We start from the raw sequence: 11,323 nt of genomic DNA, 5'->3' as shown, positions 1-11,323 counted from the left end.
GTATAATGATAAATTTAATACTTTATATTTTCTTTCAATTTGATTCTTTTTAGTTAAATTTGGCCCTTAATCTTTCAAAAAAGAATCAAATCATTTTTTTAACAAAAATGATGATTAAAATATTAATTTTTAATATTGTTGGCGTGACAATTCACATTAAAGTTCATGTACAATTCATGCTAATATAATATCATTGATTTTATATACATCAACAAATAATTCAAATATTATACATCAAAATTGAAATTAAAAAAATTCATAAATTTTTTTAAAAAATTAACATGAAATACACGTGTACTGAAAAAAGTAAATTGACAAAAAACATAAACGTTAATAGTTTATAAAATAAAATAAAAAATCACAAAAACACTACAATTCGATTATCGATAGAACCCTAAAATGATTTAACTAAAATTGGAAAGTGATAAAATGGATTTACCAAGGACCAGCCCAGGTGTATGGATTTTGCAAAGGAGAGCTTGAAAGAAAAATATATTCTAAGAATTGCATAGTTTATACTTTCATCATCATAACAATATAATTGATCTTTGTAAGAAGTAGATTAATGTGAGAAAGTTAAAACAAAGACCCACACACATTCCAATGAAAAGGTATTGAAAAGTGAAGAGACAGATCCCCAAGAAAAAAGTTGAGGGGCAAAATGGAGGGAAACAAAGTTTATTTGTTACGAAAGACCAATCAAACATGCTGCTGCTATCTAAACTCATCACTCCCAACCTTTGAAACCCCAAAAGCAAAATCTATATATAAATATCACCTCCCTTTTACCGAATGGAACCCACGTCTCTACTCACCTACTATCATTTTATATATAGATTTGGTTAGCACCATGCGTGTGCTGCCGCTTTGCACGCAGCTGATGACTAAATTTTCTTCTAATGATTTCTTCCCCTGCCCGTGGGGGCGGGGCTTCATCAAAATTTCCCCATTCTTTACTTCATTTTGTAGGGCTAATGTTTCTTGCAATCCAATCAAATAGGCTCTAGTTTATTTTGAAATGATTTATAGTCAATTTGTTGGCAACACCTGAGTGCCATGGTTGCAACCAAGTTCACTTCATGTACCGGAGTTAAAATCTCATTGCTTTTTTCTTTAACAAGATTTTAAGGGGAAGGTATATTTTAAATCGATTTTCGATTCAATTAATTGATCTAATCTAATTTTAACAATACTGATCAAAGAAATCCACCGTGGCCCATTAGGCAAACTATAATTCATAACCACCAATCTACCGACTGCCATAGGACATCACAATATTCTTTTCTGCCGAAACCATAGTTAAGGAACCGCAACTCTGTATTTGGCTGTCAGCTTTGCAACGTCAAGCATGCATGGAAACCACTAGTAGTATGAACACCTTGCCCCAACAGCTATTGTTACAACTGTTGTATATAAAATATTTGTTTGATCCCAAAATCGGAAATGATAAAGATAAGTTGTTCTCAAAAAATCATTTAAGAATAATATTTTTCTCTCAACTATATACATATAAAAACACACTTAGTTGGATTATCAACAATGCATTCCATACATTAAATTTCTTTCTTTTTTATATAAAGAGTAGTGACTAATGACTTCTTTTTTTGGTCAAAAAGAAAGAGGCTCACAGAACCTAGACTATATGAGCTGCAACCCTCGCAGCAAAACCTTCATTATCTTGTTCTTTCTCCAGCTGAATCACATTAGCAGCCAGTAGTGGTGGCCTAACAAAACCAAATTCATTCCCAATGATCTCCCAACTTTCGCCATAGAGTCAGCAACCCGATTCTGTTGTCACTTGCATGATAAAAAACCAACTGTCACGGACGTGATTTTAACTCCTGAATATGCCTTATCTCTGCCACTCCATTGCTAGTTGCAAGCAGCTTCGATCAACAATGCGTTATCGCTTTCAACTTCAACCCTTCTAAAACCATTCTCCCAAGCCAGACGAAGCCCCTCTAAAAGAACCCTTGCTTCCGTGTGAAACACTGACTCACCAAGTCTCTTGGCATACCCCATTATCCGGTTGGAGTTCGCATCCCTCAGCACTCCGCCAATGGTTGAGATACCAGAGTCCATATCCGTGGCCCCATTAAATCCATCCTTCTTTCGGGCTCCTCCATTGGTTAACTACACCCGAACCCATTTCACGCCGACTATTAATATTACTCAAATGTCTGAAGCTTCTAGCCCAAGACATACTCAACATGATCACATCTCTATAGCTAATACTCGCATCTTGAAAGACAAAAAGCATCACGAACCTTCCAAACAAACTACCAGATAATAAGAAATAATGTACACCAGTTGGTTCCATCAATGCTAAATTGTCCAGTGTTCTTTAAATTGCATACATGCCACATCCTAGTATTCAAATCAAAGAAATAGTTACTAGTAGTGTCAGGGATAATTCTTCTCCAAATATTGAGCAAAAGAATAGTCTCTCAAAACATAGATTGCTGTCTCGACACTCTCCATATCTCAGCTACTATCTGCCATATGTCGCTTAACTCTCATTCATCAGCAGACGCCCCTTGAAAAGAAGCTAGAAAAATTGTCGTACACGTTGGGGTGCCTTACATTTCCAAGCCAACTTCTAATCATCATTCGCTACCTCCCATCCATCCCCCGCAACTGCCGTATATGTATTAACAATGGAGAACAACCCATTGTTACTCCATTTCCATGTTAACATATAATCTCCTGCGAGATCAGATGGAGACCTCCCAGCAATAAACGAAACAATATGCGGGGGCACCATTTTCTCCAATGCCATCCAATCCAAATCGCCACTAGGACCCTTCAAGTCCCCCACATTCAATCTTCCTGAATAGTTCCATTCAGGGATTTAAATTGCGGTCGCGGTCGCGTTTTCGGTCGCATTGCGTTTATCGCGGTTGCGGACATAACGGATGCTATTGCGGTCATTGCAGGTATCGCGGTCGTGAATTTTACATTACTTATTGTGTATTGCGGGTATAGCGGGTTTCGGCAGTAGCGGTTTCGGACGGTGCCGCTACCGCTATATAACAGCCGCTATTTCGGTAACGGACCGCTATTTAAATCCCTGGTTCCATTATCAATACTAAACGGTCTTTCTTTCACCCAGCAATCATCCCAGAAACTAACCATTCTTCCATTACCAATAGACCAACACACTCCCTCAAGGATCTCACTCCATATATAAGCATCTCCAAGTATAAGAACAAAAGCTACGAGAGATTGATTGCGCAATCACTACAGACTGCTCGATTAAATGTCCAAGGTGCTTCATCCTCAAGACAAATAAATAAGGTGATAAAAGGATCACCTAGCGAATGCCCATAGTAGGTTTAAAAGCATCAAAGACTTCCCATTCCTCAACACTTGACTTCATATTATATTTAATATAAATTTTATATAAACCACAAATTGTTAAAACTATTTGAAAATAGAGGAAACTTTGACACTTCCTCCTCTACTAATGTGTTTTGACTAGTTATTATGCCTATTTTGCAATGTGGACTGAGAAATGATGAGTTTCAAACCTAGATTAGGCACATCCAGCCGAAATTCTATTCATACAAACCAAAATACTCAGTTGCTGGAGTTTCAGAACTTGATTAATTTAGTGAGCAAAAATAATGGCATCAAACAAACATCTTAAACAGTAACTAGAGGTAATTCAGTAAAAAGTTCATAAAAAAAGTTCACTAACAAGAAGCAAACACAAGGATGCCATGATCTGCAACAGCTTAATTTAAAATCTACTCATAGATCCAGGGGTGAACACTGCTCTGCCAGTTAACAGGGCTTTCTGGGAACCACAATGCAATTTCCTTCTTAGCACTCTCAACCGAATCACTTCCGTGAATCACATTCCTGCAAAAAAAAAAAAAAAACAAAATCAACACTACTGATATGAACTAGTTTCAGCTCAAGGGAAAATAACAAAATGCTAAGAGATATGCCTAAACTCAATGAAACAGGTATTCAATCATCGGAAGTAAAAAGAGAACTATCTATACCTGCCAATGTCAATTGCAAAGTCACCACGGATTGTTCCAGGAGCAGACTCAGCAGGGTTTGTGGCTCCAATAATCTTGCGACCAGTGGTAACAACATTCTTACCCTCCCAAATCATAGCAACAACAGGACCAGAGATAATGTACTCTATGAGCCCATTAAAGAAGGGTTTTGCAGAGAGGTCTGCATAGTGCTTCTCAGCAAAAGATTGATCCACGGTGATGAGTTTCAAACCTAGATTAGGCACATCCAAAGTAAAATAAGTAACATAGTGCCGATAATGTCAACAGAATTAGAAAAGAGCATTGACTTTTGTCTGTTCAATTCAAGTATCACAAAAAGTATGGTGAACATTCAATCATCGCTAACAAAAACACTAAGAGAACTCAGAGAAAATTATTAGAAAAGCGATGGATTACCCTTCAAATAGAAACCTTTCTTCTCAAATCTGCCAATGATTTCACCAACCTGAAAGACATAACAATCTCCATAAGAAACACAATTTTCTCATTTCTAACCCACAATCCAATAAAATAAGGTGCTACATCAGAAAAACGTGAGAACCTTTCATATGTCCCAAATAAATACTTTTCTTTTTTAAGAATTCATCTCTCGAAGTATTTGATTTTATAATAGCCGTAGGATGCAAAAGAATAGATTTCAAAAAGAAACAAAAACAACAGTACTCGGTCTATGAATCCTAGCTAAGTTGAACCAATATTCCCTGCCTCAAGACATTAGATCTACGAGCTTAACTACAAGAGTTCACTAAGGACTATAGATTCTTTATGGTTTTTTATTTATAATTTCTAGCAGTTAAGGGAATCAAACTATCGGATAAAAGGATAATACAGCTGAAAAAAAAAACCGAAAATTGACAGAGAGAAAGAAGAAGAAACATTACCAAACCCCTCTGGACGCCATCAGGCTTGATCATGATGAATGTTTGCTCCATTGTCTAACTTTTACGTCTCAATGTTCGTCGCCTCCTAGTGTGTACCTCGGTGCTTAATGCTTATGCGAGAGTGAGAGTTTAAGGTGTTTATATACAACCGTATTAGGTGGCCGAAACCCTAGTTCTGCCACTTTCTTGCAAGAGAATATCCTACTCCACAAGCTAGGATACTTTGGTCCGTACGCTCAATATATATAAACTTGCAAAAATTATTTAAAAAGTATTTAGAAAACTTTAAAATTTATTTAAAATATATAAAAATTTTAAAATATTAAAAAATTAGTAAAAAAATATATTTTTAAAAATTTATTATAATTTTTAGAATTTTTTAAAAATATTTTACAATTTTTACGATTTTAATAATTTTTAACGGTTAGAAAGTGTTAAAAGAGGTTTGAAGAGATGTGCTAATCAGATCCGATATAGCAGAAAAGAGAAGAAAGAGGTGTTAACTTCTAAACTGGTTAAATTGCTGGAAGCTGAGAGAAATGATGAAACGGATGAAATTGGGAAAATGGAGGTGATAGCTAGATTGTATTTTCAACATTTGTTCTCCGCTAGAAGAAGGGGAAATTATGACTATATTTTGTCAGGAATTAATCGTTGCATTTTTTATGAGGATAATTCTAAACTTAAAGTGAGATACACGAAGGAGGAGATCCGAAAGGTATTAGCAGAATTGGGTCCTACAAAAGCACCAGGAGAGGATGGGTTCCTGGCGTTATTCTATCAGAAGTGTTGGTCAATTATCAGTGACGATGTTACATCCTTTTGCCTTAATCGACTGAATAGATGTATGGATATTAGCTTAATCAATAAGACTAATCTTCTTTTAATTCCGAAAATTGCAAATCCTTCGAATATAACTCAATGTAGGCCGATCAGCTTGTGCAACGTGCTTTATAAACTGATGGCTAAAGTTATTGCCAATCGTCTCCAAATTGTGATGGATAAATGCATTGATTTGGCACAAAGTACTTTTGTACCCGGAAGACTGATTTTTGATAATGTTTTGCTAGCTTATGAACTCCTACACACCTTAAAACACAAGAGGATGGGGAAAAAGGATTTATGGCGGTGAAATTGGATATGAGCAAAGCATACGATACGGTTGAATAGAATTTTGTGGAAGAAGTAATGAAGAAATTGGGACTTGATTCGGAATGGATTGCTTCGTTACTGAAATGCGTTAAAACCGTGTCATATTCAGTGGTCTTAAATGGTTATATTGGAGAAACCTTTCTCCCTTCTAGCAGACTAAGACAGGAAGATCCTTTGAACCCGTTTTTATTTTTATTTTGTGGAGAAGGTCTATCTAGTCTTATAAGGCTAGCAGTGCAAGGAAACATAGTTAGAAGAGTCAAGACAAGTAGAAGTGGTCCACAGATTTCACATTTACTTTTTGCAGATGACTGCATTTTATTTGGGGAAGCTATTGAAAGAGGCGCAAAATTCACTGAAGCAGATTTTACATGAATATGAAATCTGTTCTAGTCAAAGTATTAACTTTTCAAAATCTACTATTTTTTTCAGCACTAATACACAAGAGGAGGTCAAAAGATTTATAATTAGAGTACTTGGAGTACGTAGCTCAAATGATCCAGAACGGTGTCTACGTTTACCTAATTTGGTGGGTAGAAAAAAGAAAGCGTCTTTTCAAAATTTGAAGGATAGACTACAACAAAGAATTGATAATTGGAGTATTAAATACCTTTCTCAAGGAGGTAAGAAGGTATTTATCAAAGCTATTCTACAATCTATTCCAACTTATTCAATGGCTTGTTTTTTGTTTCCTAAGTCTTTATGTGTTGATTTGGAGGGTATAATTATGAAATTTTGGTTGCAAAAAAACAGAGGCAAAAAAGGTATACATTGGTGTGCCTGGAAGGATATTTGTTCGTTAAAAGAAGCTGGAGGTCTTGGTTTTCGAAAACTTGATAAATTTAATATCGCACTATTAGCTAAACATGGTTGGCATCTTATTAATTATCCTAATTTTTTGCTAGCCCGAGTTTTGAAAGCTAATTATTATCCGAATTCGAATTTCTTAAATGCTCATTTAGGAAACTTACCTCCACTTACCTGGAAGAGCGTCTGGTCAGCACAAAAACTTCTGGAGAAAGGCTTATGTTAGAGGGTTGGCAAGGGGGATCGTATCTTGGTTTGGACAGATCTTTGGGTGCCGGGTAATAAAGAAGACAAGATATAGAATCAAAGCAGCAATGAAAATATAGAGTTAGTGTCGGACTTAATTGATGAAGCAAATAGAACTCGGAAGGCTGAATTAATTGTCAATATCTTCCATACGAATATTGCTAGAAAAATCATACAAATCCCTTTGGCAAGGTCAGTCCACGATGATTTCCAGGTATGGAGAGGAGAACCTTTCTGAAATTTCTCAGTAATGAGTGCTTATAAACTATTACAGGAAACTACTCTAAATCCTAGTAATTTTATACAGGCCGATACTAAAGCTTTTTACAAGAAACTATGGAATCTAAACATTCCTTCAAAAGTTAAAATTACAGTATGGAAATATCTTGGAACTATATCCCTACTCTGTTGAATCTCAAGTTAAAAAGAGTGGCTGTTGAAGATCGGTGCCCTAGGTGTCATCAAAATGAGGAAGACAGTAATCACATTCTCCAGCAGTGCCCTACAACGATAGAAGTATGGAGGTATTTGAAATTTTCATGGGTACTTAATAGTAGCGCTCAAAACATATGGGAATGACTTACTTGGGTTTTTAGTCAAGGGACAAACGAGCAATGTCGCCTCTTTTTTTTGCGGGCTTTGGACAATCTGGACAAGCAGAAACAAGTTAATTTACGAAAGCAAAAATACAACAAGTTGGGATATCTCAAAACAAATTTTCAGTTATATCTTAGAGTTAAAAGGAATAGAGGAGAAAGTACTAATCCTGGAAACAGGCAGGGGACCTAAACATGATGAACAGAGGGTGACTGTGGCTATTTACTTTGATGCGGATTTTGATCAACAATCTTTCAAATCTGCATCGGGGCTGGTAGTATGAGATGGGGGGGTAAAATCTTGACATCCAAGTCGATTCTTCACTCTGATGTTGCATCTCCGTTTGCGGCGGAGGCACATGCAAGATTACAAGCCACAAGATTAGGGATTTCTATGGGTTTTAATTTTCTAGAAATAATAGGTGATTCAAGAACAATAATAACAAAGTACTAAAATGTAGAATGTGACAGATTGATTATCGGAGCACTCATCAGATATATTCAAAGCACAAAGACTCACTTTCAAGAACTCAGATTTTACTTTATTCCAAAGTCAGAAAACATATGTGCCCATTTTATTGTAAAAGAAGCTTTAAAAAAATATGGTCATTACCTGGAAGGAGGCATCCCAAGCTCTGTCCGGTGTGCAATGGAGAAGAAGCGCCTTAGATTTTCAGACTGAAAGACATAGAACGACTCTTTTTGAAAATGTAGCAAAAAAGTAAAAGATTTGATAAGATCTGCAATAATGAAACAGCTGTGTTGGTGATGTGAAACGACAAAATTTTATGGAGGCCAGTTGTTACTGTTGACTGGAGTTAAAAAATTAGGTTTCCTTTTCTGATTTTGTTTTATTTCATTCATTTCAATTTTCTGGGCCAATCTGATGTAGGTCTGTTTCTTTTATTTGTTTTCTTAGGCCTGCGGTGTTGGACTTAAACCCAACTCAGCAACAAGACCTCTATCTATTTTAAGTTTTATAATTATAATCCAGTCAATTCATTCAAAATAATAATAATTTTTAACGGTTTTTTACAATTTTTTAATATTTTAAATAAATTATATATTTTTATAATTTTTTAAATAGTTTTTATAATTTTTGTAAGTTTTTTTCATTTTAAATATTTTTTATAATTTAAAATAATTTTTAGTGTCAATGAATGCCAAAATTTCTAATACAAAAATTTCCTAACCAACTCAAAAAAAATTTTAAGGGTTACAAAAAATTTTAACAATACTAAATTTCTAGGATAAACTACTAAGTTAGTCACCCAATCTTTAAAGTGTTTTTATTTTGATCACCCAAAATGAAATCCTTGCCATTTCGTCATCCAACTTTTAAAGCTCTTTCATTTTAGTCACCTAAGCATTAAATCCCTAATACAGTTTATTGTAAACGGCATATCATATTTACACTTTTATTTTGGTAACCCAACTACTAGACCATTTTCATTTTGGTCACCCAAAAATATCATTTTCTAAGTAATGATCAGGGTAAAAAAATACTAAGGATTAAAGTGAAAAAATTGTAGAATTAAAATAACACATTAAAAATTTGTCCAAGTGTACTTATTGATCCCCTTACCAAAAGTTCTAAATTTTGTTATGTGATTTTTTTTTGAAAAAAGTTCATTATAGGTTCTGATTATATCTATTTTTTTTTCTTTTGCACAATGTCTAGAAGTACACATAGCTCCACTCCAACCCATAAATAGGAGAAAAATATGTTTTAACATACTCGAACTCACGTCATCTTGCATTAACAACAATACTCATACCAATCGAGCTAAAATTTAACCGATTTAGGTAACTTATTTTATTACCCATTATTTTATTTCTTATAAATTTATATTAATTATTTAGCTTTCCTTTCAAAATTGATTTCGTTTATGTTATTACAGTATAAAATCACTCAATAAAGTAAAAATCATCATTAAGAAAAATTAAATATCAAATATAAAGTATGGAAATTGTATATTAAAAAGATCAATTCCTTACTAAAAATTAGGAATTACCTTTTAAAATATTTCACTCATTTGCAGGTATTTTCCTTTGTTATAAACACTTATGAAATAGAAGATTAAAAAATTGGTCATCATCATTAAAAATGTTATGATTTTGCGTATTACATTTTATGACATCAGAAAAATATAGAAAGTAATAAATAGAAGTCCAATTTAATATGAATACTAAAAGTTTTACAAAAAGTTTTGCATAAATTTCGATTTAACTTTCCTTTCAAGCACCATTTTAAAAAGGATTAAAATAAAATAATACAATATGGTGCATTGCAGCTTGAGAGTGGTTATGTAATAGTTGGAGGCTCTATTCAAGATGAGAATGGTGTCTGGCAATCTGGTTTTACACAAAATATAAGCATTTGTAGTACGGTTGAGGTTAGATTATGGGATATCTATGATAGATTGATGCTGGCAAAGAAGATATAGGCGAGATGGGTAATCCTGGAAACAAACAATTTAGCAGCTTTGAATCTTTTCTGTATGAAAGACGAGATGGATTATGATAATGTTATGCTATGGAGCATAAAAAAAAACTAGTTGCTTTGATTGGGAAATTGAGCTCAAGCATGTATTTCGTTAAAGGAGTCGATTAGCGGATTGAATGATGGTCATGGATTTTAACTTGGAAGCGAGTATTTGTGTTTTCCTATAACTACCAAATGTAATTCTTTGGATTCTACCTGAAGATTTAAATGGTTTTGTAGTGCCTAGAATGATGGTAGTTTAATTCTTGTTGTTTTATCTACATTTACCAAAAAAAAAATACAATACATATTATAAAAGGAATTATAATCTTTACATTAATTATAATACATAACTCTTTAATCGTAAACATTCATCGGTGTTTCTAAGTTTTCTCTCTCTCTATATATATATATGATTTTTTTTTTTGGTGAAGAAAAACATTACTAAACTAAGTTACATGGAAAAACTGAGGGATACAAATATTCCTTTCTTTGTCTATTTCAAGAAATTATAATGCTTCCTTTAGAGGGTCTCAAACAATTGTAAATCCTCCTTTTTTGCAAAGGCCAATTTGGCTAGACAATTTGCGCTTTGATTTTCCTCCCTAGGAATGTATCTTAGTATCTATTGGCATTCTTAGGACAATATACAATGTATTCTTCCGATCAAAGCAAAATTTGAAATCTTCAAAACACTTCCATGTATGGCTTTAACAACATCCAAACTATCCGATTGAATTATCACCTTGTCGTGACCTCTTCGTTGGCTGAGTTTTAGGCCATCTAAAATGTCTCAAAGTTCTGCACGTTTTCCTAGGAATCTGTTGTATCCAAGGACCCAATCTCCATTCTCATCATGCATCACTCCCCCAACAGTTGCACTCCCTGATTCCAATTGAACAGCACCATCAGTGTTGAGAATAGTCCAACCCCCTGTCAATTGTTCCCCATGAAAGAATTCATAGCCTCTAGTCAAGTCATCTTTAAAAACCAAAGAAAATTGTTTAGCCCAACTCGTCGAAACTTTGATTATCTCGCTTGAACTCCATGTTTTCCTTTGAAAGATGAAGAGATTATGATTTTTCCATAAGCGCTAAGCTAGTAAGCCGAAGAGACAAGCCCAAC

General features: G+C 34.3%; 1 protein-coding gene across 1 annotated transcript; it reads right to left on the bottom strand.

The window, feature by feature from the left end:
- Positions 1–3,587: 3,587 nt before the first annotated feature.
- Positions 3,588–5,675, bottom strand: LOC107929627 (nucleoside diphosphate kinase B). Its single transcript, XM_016861123.2, has 4 exons — positions 4,913–5,675; positions 4,428–4,476; positions 4,011–4,242; positions 3,588–3,864 (listed from the first exon to the last, which is right to left on the bottom strand). Exons 1-4 carry the CDS (start codon positions 4,961–4,963, stop codon positions 3,750–3,752), a joined length of 447 nt encoding a protein of 148 aa, XP_016716612.1. The 5' UTR covers positions 4,964–5,675; the 3' UTR covers positions 3,588–3,749.
- Positions 5,676–11,323: the final 5,648 nt, after the last annotated feature.

This window comes from Gossypium hirsutum, chromosome A08 (assembly GCF_007990345.1).
Source record: "Gossypium hirsutum isolate 1008001.06 chromosome A08, Gossypium_hirsutum_v2.1, whole genome shotgun sequence".
In the NCBI taxonomy this organism is placed as follows: domain Eukaryota; kingdom Viridiplantae; phylum Streptophyta; class Magnoliopsida; order Malvales; family Malvaceae; genus Gossypium; species Gossypium hirsutum.
Note: the sequence above shows the minus strand (reverse complement) of the source record. Positions and strands in the feature narration are given on the sequence as shown.